Below are 17,260 nucleotides of genomic sequence, written 5' to 3' on the forward strand. Positions count from 1 at the left end.
ATAAAGAAAGGTTTTAGCAGCATCAGTAATACTTACCTGTCCACAGTAATCTGCCAGTAGCCTTCGGCTGAGAGAGGCACCCAATTAAGGCTTCCCGTGTAGTAGGATGAGTCAAATCCACCAAACATCACCACACTGCCACTCTGGTCATCACTAAAAGGTGTATGATTGTAAGAATAAGAACACAGTGTGAATTTATCATATAAATAAGTCCCTATTGGGTTAAAACCAATTATATGAGACCACCTCTAAGAAATGATGACTAAAGTCTGCAGAAACAACAACAAAAGAGGTTTTAATTAATTCTGTCAGAGCCAACAATTTATAATACAATAGACCAAAAAACCCTCGTCCTTTTGTGTAAAAAAATTAAAAAGTTACAGGTGTTCAAACATGTAACTTTTTCAGACTGTTTATGGACCCATGACATGAAAAATCATCCATTCTCAACATTTTGGATCCACTACATTAGTCACCTTTTCCCAGAGACGGTCACATACTTCTTGGGCAGGTCTCTGTGAATCAGGTTAGCAGATGAATTAATAGGCTAGATCAGGGCTCTACAAAGTTTCTTAGGATCTAGGAGCTGGCATAAAAATCTAGGCGACGGAATGACTGGAATTTTAATTTATACACATTTATAAATCGCACATTCATAATGTGCTCAAGGTGATGCACAGAAAGTTATTTATTACAGTATACTGTGCCATGAGGAGGGTTGGAGGGGAAGTAGAACAAGGCAACAGTGTGCGATGGGATGGGAGGGGCTGGAAGAAGAACAAGTTGAGTTCCATGGAGAGGGTGTGGGATGTAAGCAGAGCAACAGAGCAAGGTAAGAGTGTGCCATTGGGATTTGGGGGAGGAGGCAAAGAAAGTTGAGGGTGTACCATGGGGATGGGAGGGAGGCAGAGAAAGCAGAGTACGCACCACAGGTATGAGAGAGGTAGCAGAGAAATCTGAGAGTGTGTCACTGGTGTGGGGGGAGATCAAGTTTGAGAGTGTGCCATGGGGAGAAAGGGGGAGAGATACATTGATAGCTGGGGAAAAGAGTTGAATGAGCGATGGGGGTGTATGCCAGGGAGGGAGAGAATAAGTCAGGGTGTAGGCCTGGGGGGGGGAGGGGAGGAGAGAGAATGAGAGGTGGAGGTATTGCATGTAGATGATTTGGAGGGGGGGCAGACAGAATTAGGGGTCTTGCTAGGAGTTAGAGGGAGAGAGAACTGCAGTTGGAGTGAGAAATGGAACTGGGGAGGCTAGAGCCTGAGGAAGGAAAAGGCAGAAGAGGATTTCAGGCCTTAGGATGGGGAAATTCTGTGCAAACGCACTATAAATAATTAAGACATTTTCAAGTATTATGCACAGAATTTTCTGAAATTTTGTACAGAATTTCCAAGGACAAAAAGCAGCAGGGAAGGAGTGGTAAGAGGCAACTGCTGTCAACATCACCCACCCATCTACACTGTATCTGGCAACAGAGAGAGGCTCTAGGCTGTGGTTGCTGGTGCAATGCAGGAGAAGCTAAAGCTGCTAAGGATGGAAGGGTGGAATGGTGCACCCACCCACCTACTCTCAGAAGCTGCAGCCTTAGCCTTTCTCCATTGACTACCTGCACCATGGAAGGCCTTATAATGCCCTCATTTTGTTTTACATTCCTTTCCTAATAATACCTAACATTCTAATTGCTTTCTTAGCTGCCGCCGCACACTGAGCAGAGGGTTTCAACGTATCATCAACGATGTCACCTAGATCTGTTTCCTGGTCGGTGACTCCTAATGTGGAACCTTGCAACATATAACTATAGTTTGTGTTCCTCTTTCCCACATGCTTCACTTTGCGCTTGCTCATATTAAACGTCATCTGCTATTTAGACACCCAGTCTCCCAATCTTGTAAGGTCCTCTTGTCATCTTTCACAATCTTTTTGTGATTTAATGACTTTGAATAACTAGTGTGTTGTCAGCAAATTTAGTTACTTCACTAGTTACTCCCATCTATAGGTCATTTATAAATATGTTAAAAAGCAGCGGTCCCAGCACAGTCCCCTGGGGAACCCCACTAACTACCCTTCTCCATTGAGAATACTGATTATTTAATCTTACTCTCTGTTTTCTATCTTTTAACCAGTTTTTAATCCACAATAGAACACTACCTCCCATGATTCTCCTATTTATTTTTTTTATTTACTTATTGCATTTGTATCCCACATTTTCCCACCTCCTCTGGAGTCTTTTATGAGGTACTTTGTCAAATGCCTTTTGAAAATTCAGATATACAATATCAACCGGCTCACCTTTATCCATATGTTTGTTCACCCCTTCAAAGAAATGTAGTAGATTGGTGAGGCAAGATTTCCCTTCACTAAATCCATGTTAGCTTTGTCTCATTAATCCATGCTTTTTAATATGCTCTGTAATTTTGTTCTTTACAATAGTCTCTACCATTTTGCCCGGCACCAACATCAGGCTCACTAGTCTATAATTTTCCAGATCACCTCTGGAATCTATTTTAAAAATAGGCATTACTTTGGCCATCTTCCAATCTTCCAGTACCATTCTTGATTTTAAATATAAATTAAATATTACTAACAATAGTTCTATAAGTTATTTTTTTAATTCTGTCAGTATTCTGGGATGAATACCATCTGGTCCAGGTTTATAGAGATTCCATTCAGTTTCTCTGACTCGTCAACTTTGAATACCATTTCTGGCACTGGTATCTCTCCCATATCTTCCTCAGTGAAGATCGAGGCAAAGAATTCATTTAATCTGTCTGCTATGGCTTTGTTTTTCCTGAGTGCCCCTTTTACCCCTTGGTTATCTAGTGGTCTAACTGATGCTTTCACCAGCTTCTTGTTTTTAATATATCTAAAAAGGTTTTACTATGTGTTTTGTCTCCAACGCAATCTTTTTTCAAAGTCCCTCTTTGCCTTCCTTATCAGCTCTTTACATTTGACTAGCCATTCCTTATACTGTTTCTTATTTTCAGTCGGATCCTTCTTCCATTTTCTGAAGGATTTTCTTTTAGATCTAATAGCTTCCTTTACCTGACTTTTTAACCTTGCTGACTGTCGTTTGGTCTTCCATCCTCCTTTTTTAATATGTGGAATAAATTTGTCCTGGGCTTCCAGGATGGTGTTTTTGAACAGCATCCATGCCTGATGTAAATATTTGACCTTCACAGCTGCTTGTCTAAGTTATTTTTTCCACCGTTCTTCTCATTTTATCATAGTCTCCATTTTGAAAGTTAAATGCTAACGTATTGGATTTCCTGTGTGTACTTACTCCACAGTCGATATCAAATCTGATCATATTATGATCATTGTTATCAAGCAGCTCCAGCACTATTACTTCCTGCACCAGATCATGCACTCCACTAAGGACTAGGTCTAGAATTTTTCCTCCTCTTGTTGGCTTCTATGCCAGCTGCTCCATAAAGCAGTCCTTGATTTTATCATGGAATTTTACCTCCCTAGCATGCTCTGAAGTTGCATTTACACAGTCAATATTGGGGTAATTGAAATCACCCATTATTATTGTGTTCCCAGTTTGTTAGCCTTCCTAATTTTTGATAACATTTCTATATATGCCTGGTCATCCTTGCGAGGTGAACAGTAGTATACTCCTATCACTATCCTTTCCCCCTTTACATATAAATTTTAATCCATAGGGATTCCAAGATGTGTTTTGTGTCCTGCAGAATTTTCAATCTATTTGATGCAAGGCTCTCCTTAACATACAGTGCTACCACTCCACCTGTCACTATGATATAATGTGTACCCTGGTGTGACAGTGTCCCACTGGTTATCCTCCTTCCACCAGGTCTCAGAGATGCCTATTACATCTAATTTTTCATTTAGTGCAATATACTTTAACTCTCCCATCTTATTTCATAGGCTTCTGGCATTCACATATAGACATTTCAAATTATGTTTGTTGTTCCTATTTACATGTTTGTTGTTCCTATTTATATCTTGCTCAGCAGTTGATAGTGATAATTTAATTTAAAGCCATCTGGTCTACTATGTTCACTATTGCAACCTCACTATCGGGATACCCTATCTTCTCTGTTTTGGTTATATCTTTGAAAGATACCTTGTTCATGGAAGAAAGCATTTATAAACCACTTGAAAATCTGAAAGTGGATAAGGATATGGGGCCGGATGGGATACATCCCAGGATACTGAGGGAGCTCAGAGAAGTCCTGGCGGGACTTCTTAAGGATTTATTTAATAGATCTTTAGAGATGGGAGAGGTTCCGCAGGTTTGGAGACAAGCTGATGTGGTCCCTCTTTACAAAAGCAGAGACAGGAAAGAAGTGGGGAAACAACAGGCCGTAAAGCCTCACATCAGTGGTAGGAAAATAACGGAATTGCTGCTGAAGGAAAGGATAGTTGACTTTCTAGAAGCCAACGGGTGACAGGATCCAAGGCAACATGGCTTTACCAAAGGAAAATCCTGCCAAATGAATCTGATTGACTTCTTCGACTGGGTGACCAAAGAACTGGATGAAGAACATGCAATAGATGTGATCTACTTGGATTTTAGCAAAGCCTTTGATACGGTCCCCCATAGAAGACTCGTGAGTAAGCTCAGAGGGCTGAACTTAGGACCCAAAGTGGTTAAATGGATTGGAAACTGGTTGACTGACAGGCGGCAGAGGGTGGTGGTAAATGGAATCAGATTGGAGGAAAGGAAGGTGAGTGCCCCAGGGGTCGGTGCTGGGGCCAATTCTGTTTAATATATTTGTGAGAGACATTGCTTAAGGGTTAGAAGGAAAAGTTTCACTTTTTGCAGAAGACACGAAGACAGCCAATAGAATGTGGATACCCTGGAGGGAGTAGAAACCATGAGAAAGGATCTCCAAATGTTAGAATGGTCAAGGGTCTGGCAGTTAAAATTTAATATCCTGTGATCTATGGATACCTGAATCTGTCTATCATCCGACACTAAGCTACTGTGGAGGTTTTTTTTTTTAGCTAGATGTTGCGCCGGGCCCACGCCTTATAGTCTGATATTCTCGGGCTGGCTGGGTAGCGTTACTGAAGCTTTTTTTTCTCCACTATGGTACATAATGTTGTTTCACAATTTGGGTGATAGCTGTTTCCTGTACTCAATTATCTACACAGCGAGTGTGAAGCTGTGATTTGAATTTCGAATAAGAAGGTTTGAGCTTGAGTGAACTAATAGTTAAAATTTAATGCCAAGAATTGCAGAGTGATGCACTTGGGGTGCAGAAATACAAAAAAGACGTACTAGATAAGAGGGGAGAAAATGGTAAGCTTGACTCAGGAGAGGGACTTTTGGGTGATGGTGTCTGAAGATCTCATGGTGATGAAACAGTGCGAGAAGGCAGTGGCTGCGGCCAGAAGGATGCTAGGCTGCATAGAGAGGGGAAGAAAGGAAGTGTTGATACCCCTATACAAGTCGTTGGTGAGGCCCCACTTGGAGTATTGTGTTCAGTTTTGGAGGCCTTATCTCACTAAGGATGTAAAAAGACTTGAAGTGGTTCAGAGAAAAGTGGCTAAAATGGTAGGGGGTTTACGTAGCAAGACATACATGGAGAGATTTACTGACCTAAAAATGTATAGCCTGGAGGAAAGGAGAAACAGGGGTGATATGATACAGACATTCAAATATTTGAAAGGTATTAATCCACAAGCAAACCTTTTCCAGAGACCTGAAGGTGATAGAACCAGAGAGCATGAATTGAGGTTGAAAGGGGGCCGACTCAGGAATAATGTTAGGAAGTATTTTTTCACTGAGAGGGCGGTAGATACCTGGTATTCCCTCCCATGGGAGATGGTAGAGATGAAAATGGTAACGGGATTAAAAAAAGCATGGGACAAACACAAAGGAATCCTGTTTAGAAGGATCAGATCCAAAGAAGCTTAGCAGAGATTATGTAGGAAAACCAGTACTGGACAGACTTCTATGATCTGTGCCCTGATCGAGGCTGAATAGATTTGAATGGGCTGTAGTGGAGCTATTCAGGGGCTTTGACAACAACTTCAGAAATTTTAGAACAAGGCCAGTGGCAGGCAGACTTCTACGGTCTATTCCCTAAAAATGGCAAGGATAAATCAAGATCAGGTATACATATGATGTATCACTTCACACCATATGCGATGAATTTATCTTATTGGGCAGACTGGATGGACCATATATGTCTTTATCTGCCATCGTCTACTATGTTACTATTTGTAAACTACTGTGATCTGTCTGTCAGCTACAGTGGTATATCAATTTTTGAATAAATAAATAAATAAATAAATAAATATCAGCACTTAATCACATAAATGCCGCTTCACACTGCCCACAAAATAACCAGCTTTTGCTTTAGCAATCTGTGGTGTTGTTCAGCAGCAGTAACCGGTTAAGTCCCACTGAACATCAACAGATAGCCCCACACAAGTGATTTAACCAGGCAGGTGCCACTTCTGGCTGATTAAATTGCTTTAAATATCGATCCCACTGTCTCATACGAAAAGCTAGGTCAGTCCTAATTTTGCCCTGTAGTTCTAATTTCCCGATAAAGGAAGACGAAATTGTTCCAGGTGACAGAAACTCCTCTTGAAACTGCCCATGTCAGAGTCATGCCTAAGATCTCAGATTTGTCATAAAGGTCATTGTGAAAACATTTTGAAACTTTCTACAGGAAATCATGTATAGGGCAATTTTTTTGTCCACTCAGATGCAAACTCAATGGGTACTTTTTACATCTGGACTTGGCACAGATTTTCAAAGGGAAAGCGTTATTTATTTATTTGTTGCATTTGTATCCCACCTTATCCCACCTCTTTGCAGGCTCAAAGTGGCTTACAATACATCATGAGTAGTGGAAGAATGTTAGTAATAAACATTATTATAAATGTATATATATATATATATATATATAATGTATATAAATTATAAATAAATATTATGTACGAATTTGTACCTGTTTTGCTGGTAAAAGTATGCATTTGCTTTGGAAAATCAAAAAGTAGTCATGTCTTTACAAGCCCCTTCATCATCCCAAACCCTGGAATGTCTCTCCTTAGAGTGGATAAAATAATGTGCAGAGGGTCACAACATGCATGATGCAATCCACAGAGGGAGTTGGCAATTTTCAAAGAGACCATTAATCCATGGAAATGGCTTCTGAAAAATGCACTTCCTATACATCTTGGAAAAAAAGTAAATATTGCAAGAGGCACCCTGCAAGAGAGAGAGAGAGAGACAGACAGAGAGAGAGAGAGAGAGAGGACAAGCTGGAGAGTTCTCCATGTGCACATAACACCAAATGTAAAATATTTCACTGTCAAAAACTGGGAAGGGTCTCATGTCAAACACACTGCTTTAGCCTAGCCATAAGTTATATATTTATACCTCCAAAATTCAATATCTCTTCCTGAATCAGATTTCTGCTTGTGATAAGTATGTGACTTCTCCTCATCTACTATCATCTCGCATTGTAGCTTATAAAATATACCAGAATAAGAAGCCTGGGAAAATTTTCCAAAATAGATCCTTCTCAATGCAAAACTAATACTCAGTCCCCATCAGAACTGACCAAACATCTCCGACTTACGAGCTCAAGTAGACGGAAAAGAGGTCCTGTGGCACTAGGCCCTGGTTCCACATGTTGTCAAAGACAGGGGTGGCTCCTGAGGCGGCAATGTTGGGGTAAGCCAAACCCAGGATTCCATCGAAGGGAGAGTAATAGAGGAACGAGCCGGGCTCAGTCTCACTCAGGCCAAAGATCTGGTTGGTGTCCGCAATGCCTCCAACCTACAAAGACAAACATCAACCATTCTCTTCATTCCTTATTTTGAAAGTATGGTTTTCTAAGTTCCAGATGTCTACTAATAACACAGCCTGATCTATAGAAGCACATCTTAATAGCCTTTCCCAGGACTGTACATTCATGAAGAAGTGGTTATGACTATTTTTTAAAGGTTTAGGGACCCACACCATAACAGGTAGATGTTCTGCAGTTTTAGACATCAATATCCTGGCTTTATAAAATTGGGATTTGGACATCTATGCAATATAGATGTCTAAATGCCAGTTTTCATACATCCGAAACCGAAATAGAGCTTCTACAACAGCTACCTAAATCGAGCCTCTCAGTCTCTTTCCATTTCCATCTTTCTTTAAATGTTTCTTTCCTTTCCTTTTCTACCATTACTTTTATTCATTTGCCCCTTCTCTTACTCTCCATGTAAGAAGGTGGTTCTCTGCTGTACTGACCTGTACAGTGTCATAACCCAGGACCCCAGTCATGCTCCCTGTGCCATAGGTGACAGCAACACTAGTACTGGTTGACTGGAAGGTGGAGGACTGCTGAGGGTTGAACCTGTTGTGGTTTGCTGTGGAGAGAAAGTTTGATACGTGAACTCCCTGCCATCACACCCAGGTGGCAATTCTATAAATTGAAGCCTCAGTTTAAGTGCCCCCCAATGCCATGCGCGTGGCACTAACTCAATAACAGCATTTTGACACCAAAATGGCAGGTGTAAGTTGGTGCATTAAAGTGACGTGACCATTTTATGAGTATAACTGGGAGATACTTCCATGGCCCACCCATGCTCCACTCATGTGTTCGCTCCCTTGCAGTTAGGCCCTAGGGCACCTAGGTGCTACCTTATGGAACAGTGCCTAATGCACACAGACACCTGTCAATTAATGGTGACTTTGATGCATGTAGGTGGTTTAAACAGACCAATGGAATGGGATGCTTTTTTCTGTCCTCTTTTACATAGTGAGCTCAGAACTATGATCCCATGATGCAATGGGGCACAACTAAGCTTGGATGACTGACCAGCTGAAATGAAACCAGTTGGCAACTCCATTTAAATTTAAAAATGCAGTGCTTAGCGTGCATTCAGGCTAGACAGCTGAGGGCCCCTTTTACTGAGCCGTCTATGCGCCTACATGCACCCAACGTGCGCCAAAATGGACTTACTGCCCGACTACTGTGTGGCTCTTGCGATAATTTCAGCGTGCATCCACTATGCGCGTCTGAAAATAATATTTTCGGATGCATGTAGCGGACACATGCCAAGTGGCACCTGATATGCGTAAGTCCTTACCGCCCAAATTCTTTACCACTAGGTCTATGGTTGGTGGTAAGGTGTGAGTCCCAAAATGGACACGTGACAATTTTGATTTTGGCGCATGTCCATTTTCGGGGGGGGGAGGGGGGAGAGGCCTTTTTTATGGGTGCACTGAAAAATGATTCTGCGCATTCCCAAAACCTACGCCTACACTACCACAGGCCATTTTTCAGTGCACCACTGTAAAAGGACCCCTGAGTGAGTGAGATTACGTACAGCAGGCTGAGCTGGAGCAGTAGACAGAAGGGACCCAGAGGTTGGATGAACCAGTATCAAAGAGCACATTGAAGGACTGGGGTGGAGTTCCAATACCGATGGTTCCAAAGTATTCGATCTGTTGTAGAAAGGAAAGTAGTATCATTAAACATTTTACATGTTGCAGTTATTGCCTACTATTGAGCATAACTTAGCTTCATCTTTAACACTGGCTTTAATATCATAATCCACAATTGATAAGATTTTAGATAATTTCCAGTTTGATCTTTGTCACTGACTTTTGACACCCAGGCTAATTTATACTGCTAGAGACAGGGCAGCCTATGCTGTAAGATGGTACTTTATAAAAAGCATTCTGTTTTGTATTGTTGGATTGGGGAACTGCGTATTCTATTTGTTTTGCATTATGCTGTATTGAATGGATTTTATTCTCCAATTGTAAGTTTTATTACTTTTCTTTTATGTTTTTAATATGTTTTAATTCTAACCAATCTTGGGTGAATTTTTTTTTTCAAAAAGGTGGTATATAAATTGTAATAAATAAATAATGCATAAACATGGGATAGAAATCAGATCATATAAATCAATAATAAATAAATAAACAACATAGAAATGTTTATTGATGCTGAAATGATAGTTATGTACTTTGTTTTGTCATTTACGTCAGTTAGGGCCCCCTTCTACCACACTGAAGTAAACGGAGGCCCAAGCTGGCATCAGCCCATGAGTTTGCCACACGCTGAGGCCCCCTTTTTACAGCAGTGGGTAAAAGGCAGCTTTCCCTTTAGAAAAGGCTTTGTGGTAAGGCGAACACTTGCTGCTTGGCTATTTCCTGGGGAATCCCTTACCATCTCCTATTTAGGAGGCGGTAAGGGCTTCCACGCTTACACAGCAGTAACTGGGAATAGACTTCCCGAGCATGTACGTCTAGCCCCATCTTTGGCCGTTTTCAAGTCCAAGCTAAAAGCCCACCTCTTTGATGCTGCTTTTGAGTCCTAACCATTGCTCACTTGCCTGTACCTTTTATCCCCTCCTCTTTAATTCCCCTTACCTCTTAGTTGTTCTGTCTGTTACCTGTCTTATTTAGATTGTGAGCTCTTTGAGCAGGGACTGTCTTTATGTGTATGGTGTACAGCACTGCTTATGCCTTGTAGCGCTATAGAAGTGATGAGTAGTAGTAGTAGTAGTAGTAGTAGTAGTAACTGATTACTGTCGGGGTAAACCCCTGGTACAAAAAAACCCCTTTGACGCGCTGGAAATGGTGTGCGCTGGGGGGCAGGCACTACCACTTGGATCCTGCGGTAGCCTGGCTGCAGTGCCAGATTGGCATGTCCCAACACCGCGATACCTTTACTGTGCACTGTATAAGGACCCCTTATTGTTTTTAGTTTCAATATAGTTTTAATATTAATTATTTTGGTACCCTTTGGCAAAACTGCAGTAAGCACTAACACAGGATTACCCAAACAAAAAATGGTTTACCATGGAGCGTGCTGATGCATCCCGTGGTAATTTGGTGATGTGCTAATGCTACCCATGCACTAAAAAGTAGAATTTATTTTTTAGTGCTGGCGGTGGGTCTCGGAGTGGAGAGTGGGCATTTTGTGCGCTGTTTATTTATTTATTTTATTTCCAGACATTTGATATACCGCAAATTACTACTACTACTACTACTACTATTTAGCATTTCTATAGCGCTACAAGGCGTACGTAGCGCTGCACAAACATAGAAGAAAGACAGTCCCTGCTCAAAGAGCTTACAATCTAATTGAGCCTATACAGGTGACTAACAGGTGAATTTTCGAAAGAGAAGGGCGCCCATCTTCCGACACAAATTGGGAGATAAGCGTCCTTCTCGCAAGGTCGCCCAAATCGATATAATCGAAAGCCGATTTTGGGCGTCCTCAAGTGCTTTCCATCTTGGAGACAACCAAAGTTCACGGGGGCATGTCGGCAATGTAGCGAAGGCAGGATTGGGGCGTGCTTAACACATGGGCGTCCTCGGCCAATAATGGAAAAAAGAAGGGCATCCCTGATGAACACTTGGGCGACTTTACTTGGTCCATTTTTTTTCACGACCAAGCATCAAAAAGGTGCCCGAACTGACCAGATGACCACTGGAGGAAATCAGGGATCACCTCCCCTTACTCCCCCAGTGGTCACTAACCCCTCCCACCATAGAAAAGTTTTAAAATACTTTTTTGCCAGCCTCTATGCCAGCCTCAAATGCCATACTCAGGTCCATCGCAGCAGTATGCAGGTACCTGGAGCAGTTGTAGTGGGTGCAGTGTACTTCAGGCAGGTGGACCCAGGCCCATCCCCACTATCTGTTACACTTGTAGTGGTAAATGTGAGCCCTCCAAAACCCACCACAAACCCACTGTACCCACATGTAGTTGTCCCCCTTCATCCCTAAGGGCTATGGTAGTGATGTACAGTTGTGGGTTTTGAGGGAGGGGGGTTGGGGGGCTCAGCACCCAAGGTAAGGGAGCTATGCACCCGGGAGCTTTTTCTGAAGTCCACTGCAGTGCCTCCTAGGGTGCACGATTGGTGTCCTGGCATGTCAGGGGACCAGTGCAGTATGAATGCTGGCTCCTCCCACAACCAAATGGCTTGGATTTGGTCGTTTTTGAGATGGGCGTCCTCGGTTTCCATTATTGCCAAAAACTGGGGATGACCATCTCAAAAACGACCTAAGAACGACCTAGATTTCATGACTTGGGCGTCCCCGACCGTATTATTGAAACTAAGGATGGACGCCCATCTTGTTTCGATAATACGGGTTGCCCCGCCCCTTCATGGGGCCGTCCTGCGAGGACGCCCTCATGAAAACTTGGGCGCCCTGTTCGATTATGCCCCTCTAAGTGATTTACACCAGTAAAAACAAAATTCTTCTTCTGAAGATGTGGGTGAGGTAGAAAAAGAGGAAGATTAAGCAGAGGAAAAAGAGGAAAGTTTTCAAAAGAGCTTTGAAAAATTGAAGAGGCATTTCAGTTCTCGGAAAGGGAGGAAGATCATTTCATAACCTGTGTCCTAAATAACTGAGGGGTCCTTTTACTAAGCCACAGTAAAAAGTGGCCTGCGGTAGAGTGGGTGCAAATATTGGGCCTGCACTGGGCCATATTTATTTACCACAGCTGGGAAAAGGGGCTTTTTTAAATGGGCTGGGAAATGGGCATGCGCTGAAATTAAAATTAGCACGCACCTATTTATGGCCTCAGCCCTTACCGCCACCCGCTGACCCACACGGTAACCATGCAGTGTGCGCCAACTGCTGATTACCGCTGAGAACACCCCCTGCAATAGAAAATAGAAAATTATTTTCTACCGCGGGATTTGCTGTGCGCCAAACTCAGAATGACCACCAGGTGCACATGCTAGCCCGGCAGTAGTTCTGATTTGGCACATGCTACCCACACGTTAGCCCTCCTGCTTGTTAAGTCCTCCTCTTGTTAAAAAGTAGTTATTGTAGAATAGGCGCTATTAATATGTATGGATATGCACCATGATGAAGATTCAGGCATTGAAGACCTTTCCTAAAATATGGAGCATGACTGGTAAGTACTCACATCCATGTAGTTCTCAAGAGGTTGGCTGGATACTTGGGCTAGGGTTGGGAAGTATTTGGTGGCAGGATTATAAGGGTGCTTCTTCAGGTAATCAGCCAACAGGCCATGTTCCTTCAGGTTCTGCCTCAGAGTTTTTCCACGTCGCAGGGGAACCCTGACAATGAGAAAGAGAGAGAGAGAGGTTTCAAAATCAAGACAGTTTCTAATTGATCTGTCCTTAGATCACATTTGTCTCTATATCTCCAAATATCCAGGGCTATATCCCACAATTGCAAAGAACTTTCTCCATCATTCTGTATCCTGTTGCTCCACCTGTTCTACATTAGGAAGGCCAATCTGTAAAATTCTCGGAGACGCTCCAGTCCACATAACCCAGATTTTTGTCCTTCATTGGAGCTGGATTTTTTCTAGGATACATTTTATTAGTCCCTCTGTATGGTTCACATTCTATCCCTTCTAGCTAGCACTGTCAAGAAGAACACAGGTACAGAATTTGTTAATTAAAAGAAGAAAAGGTTAAATTAGAAAAAAGTCTCAAGCTTACTTCACCAGACACTCTGAAAGTGCCACCAATGCCAGAAGCACCAGCCACTTCATGGTTCTACTGTCTGTCCCAATTACTCAAGAAAGAACTAAATCCCTGGATCTCAACTGTGAGGCAATCAGGGAGGAAGGCTCTTTATATACAGTTCAGTGTACTCACCAAACATCAGTTATTTCATTACTGTTACTAATCTTTAAAAAAACATGTAAATGATATCATGATTCTAAAACTTACAATGTCCTTCTGGCAAGGTTGCAACATGATAATCTGAAGACTTATCAAAATAGCTAAAAACAACTTTCTTATCATAACTCAGTATTGTATCTTTATCTTGAATCATTCCAATCATGTGCCAAACAAGCACAGAGAACCCGATATTCTAAAACAGCAAAGGCATAGAGATATTTCCAAAGGAAACTGGGTACCAGTTAACTTTGTCAGTTTTCAAACCTATGAGTGATTTTTAAACCAAGTGTCCACAAGCATTTCAAGAAAAGGGTTACATAGGACATTTCAAATGGTTGAGATGGCTAGGGGAGTACCCTTCGGAGTTTTGTTGAGGGTGAATCCCCTCTTTTTGGTGATTTGAGATGTTGGGAAAGGCAAGGGTCGTTGCCTGAGGTATGGCGAGTAGTGTTGGTAATATTTCTAGGAAACTGGCAACCCTGCCACACTTCTAGAAATCTGACCCCCCCCCCCCCCCCCCCCCTGCCTTCCACCCCAGCATCTTCCCTCCTTGGAGAGTGGTGCATGGGTGATGCACTATTTCCCACATATAGAAGTGAGAAAATAAGAAGGCAAACAGTCTACTAGATCGAACGTGGAACACAAAGAGAAGCAGACCTTATGAAGAAAAGCAGTCTTTATTGGATTCATTTACAAGTGATCACAGTTTTAAACTAACCCAGGAGGAGGTAAACTTTTTACCAGAGTTGGTGAAGTTTAAGGTTTAAGCTGGTTTTCTGGGCCCCTGACGCAGCTGTTTTTTGGTGAAACATGGCCACGTCAGGCACTTGTGTGTGAAGCCTGGGAGTATTGATGAACCAATAAAGACTGCTTTTTTTTCATAAGGTCTGCTTCTTTTTCTGTTCCTCTTTCCCACATATATACTCCTATACATTCTTGCTCCTTCTCTACTACCCTTCCTTTTCTATTTTTTTTTATTTATAACAAATGAAATTTCTTTCAAATGGCACTTGAATAATGAAATATAGAGAAGGAAATAAAAACAGAAGAAAAAAATATAAAGAAAATAATCACAAGTTCTCTTCCTTAGACCTCAAAAAGCATTGGGGGGTAAAGATGAGGAGATCAAAATAAGGCAATAAATGAAATAGAAGAAATAGCTTAACCTGGTTAATCCCACAGATTTTTCATAGCTTTAACCAATTTTTTCTCTCAGTCCTCCAGAAAGTTTCTTCATATCCAAAAAGGTTCACAATTGCTCTGGTACAAAAAAAAAACCATACTAATACCCAAATAACGAACTAAACATTTACATGGATAAAAACGATGCACCTCGTCTCTTCTCTAAGAGCCAAGAATAACTTTCTTTTGTCTTGTGTAGCCTTTGCTACATCTGGATATATCCATACTCTATGACCACAAAATGGTGTATAAGAGTTCTTGAAGTATAGTCTCATTAAAACATTAAGGTCTTGTTCAAATACAAATGAGACAATTAATATCTCTCGGTTAGAAACGTCAGACAGGGATTCCTCCAATAATGCGGAAAGATCTCGGATTCCAGTTTCAATATCTTGTTTCTGAACTAAATTTCCAGAACCCACAGGCTCTACCCCAGCTGGAGGGATAAATAGGAAGATCGTAAATCTTATTAAAAGGAGGAATCGCCGAAGAAGGAAATTTTAAAATTTCAACAAGATATTTCTTGAAGAAATCCATCGGGGTTATACCTATAGTTCTGGGAAAATTCAATACACGAAGATTCAAACGTCTATTATAGTTCTCAATTTGCTCTATTTTTCGGTGAATCAAGGTCTTATCTTTTACCAAGATTTCCATTGTAGATTTTAAATTATTAACTTCTAATTGTGTCTGTGAAGATTGCTTAGCGGAGTCTTGTTTAACACTTTCCAAAGATAAAGTCAAATTGTCCACTTTACTCACGAGAAGAAAGGTATCTTGCGCTGATTTTGTTATCGCTTCAGTCAAATCTTGAATTGCCTTCCAGATGGACTCCAACGTAGCCACCACGGGAGCCCCAGACTCCTGGTTTACTCTCTCTGCAAATTTGGGTGCTGTACCACCGGTCTGGATCCTGCTGATAACAGATTCTGTTTCAGCTGGGTTTCCTGCTGCGCTCCTAAATATCGCAGGGCATGGTGGTGGATTCAGCTCCGGGGATGATAGTTTCCGACCCCAGGAGGGCCGATGCTCCTCTGTTGGCGCTCTGAGCAGGGTTCGCCACCCTGGTTTCCAGCTGGTGACTCGTCGCATACCGGTCTAGTATCTGCTGGACTGGGGAAGAGGTTCTGGCCAGCGGCAGTTGGCCTTTAACCATCCCCTTTCACTTACAGTGAGGCATCAGAAAGGAAATATATAAAGAAGAAATGCCAGAGAACTCCAGAACCCGGTATGCTCCCGAGACTCAGGCTGCCATCTTGCCACGCCCCTACCCTTCCTTTTCTAATCCTATTTAGTTATCCCCTCTTCTTCTCCTGTTTCCCTCTCACTCTTCCTATTCTCCACCCACTTACACCAGACTTCCCTTCCACCTCCACACCTTCTGCTTTCCCTTCCCTACTTTACCTCCACAAGTGAATTGAAAAATAATTAAATCTTCCCCTAGAGGCCAATCTGGCCATTGGTAAGGAACATTTAGCTGGAAAGGCCAGTTCTGTGGGCCAGATCCAACTCACAGGCCATAATTTGAGGGTCTTTGATTTAAGGTATAACCTCTGGGCCACAAATTTGTTTGGGATAATGTGGGATATAAATGTCACAAATGAATAAATAAATAAAATAAATAAATGCAGTGGGTTTTGCATCATGCCTTTTACATGGTGTCCTTGGAAGTCATAAAATCCATTAGACTAAAACATAAGCCCATGCTATCCTTAAGACATTGTTTTTTTACCCCACAGCAAGCTTTCAAAAAACTTTCAGATGCCTATTGGAAAAATGTCAAGATTTTCTGCTTATACTTTTACTGGGGACACAGATACATTTTATGAAAATGCTGGAGACATGAACAAAATGATAGAAACTAGGATGTAGAAAATCAATCCTCACTCAAGGACATCAAAATTTAATCCCAATCCATTTCTTTTGTTCTTTGCTAATACTATCAGGCTTATTTTCGAAAGAGAAGGGTGCCCATCTTTCGACACAAATTGGAAGATGGGTGTCCTTCTCACAGGGTCGCCCAAATCAGCATAATCGAAAGCCGATTTTGGGCGTCCTCAACTGCTTTCCGTCGCGGGGATGACCAAAGTTCACGGGGCGTGTCGGAAGCATAGCAAAGGCGGGACTGGGGAGTGCTTAACACATGGGTGTCCTCGGCCGATAATGGAAAAAAGAAGGGCATCCCTGACGAACACTTGGATGACTTTATTTGGTCCTTTTTTTTACGACCAAGCCACAAAAATGTGCCCTAAATGACCAGATGACCACCGGAGGGAATCGGAGATGATCTCCCCTTACTCCCCCAGTGGTCACCAACCCCCTACCACCTTAAAAAAAGTTTTTTAAAATATTTTGCCAGCCTCTATGCCAGCCTCAAATATTATACCCAGCTCTATGACAGCAGTATGCAGGTCCCTGGAGCAGTTTTAGCGGGTACTGCAGTGCGCGTCAGACAGGCAGACCCTGG

The 17,260-nt window shown here is 42.0% G+C and overlaps 1 protein-coding gene across 1 annotated transcript in view; it reads right to left on the reverse strand.

Annotated features, from left to right (window-relative positions):
- The window catches only part of LOC115482512 (pepsin A-like), a 29,185-nt gene extending 15,642 nt beyond the window's left edge, over positions 1 to 13,543 (reverse strand). The window contains exons 1-6 of the mRNA XM_030222364.1: positions 13,426 to 13,543; positions 12,882 to 13,035; positions 9,313 to 9,430; positions 8,231 to 8,349; positions 7,569 to 7,768; positions 37 to 153 (exon numbers count right to left, since the gene is read on the reverse strand). Coding sequence (XP_030078224.1) covers positions 37 to 153; positions 7,569 to 7,768; positions 8,231 to 8,349; positions 9,313 to 9,430; positions 12,882 to 13,035; positions 13,426 to 13,478 — 761 coding nt within the window. The 5' untranslated portion in view covers positions 13,479 to 13,543. The remainder of the gene's footprint in view (positions 1 to 36; positions 154 to 7,568; positions 7,769 to 8,230; positions 8,350 to 9,312; positions 9,431 to 12,881; positions 13,036 to 13,425) is intronic.
- Positions 13,544 to 17,260: the final 3,717 nt, after the last annotated feature.

This window comes from Microcaecilia unicolor, chromosome 1 (genome assembly GCF_901765095.1).
Source record: "Microcaecilia unicolor chromosome 1, aMicUni1.1, whole genome shotgun sequence".
Lineage (NCBI taxonomy): Eukaryota > Metazoa > Chordata > Amphibia > Gymnophiona > Siphonopidae > Microcaecilia > Microcaecilia unicolor.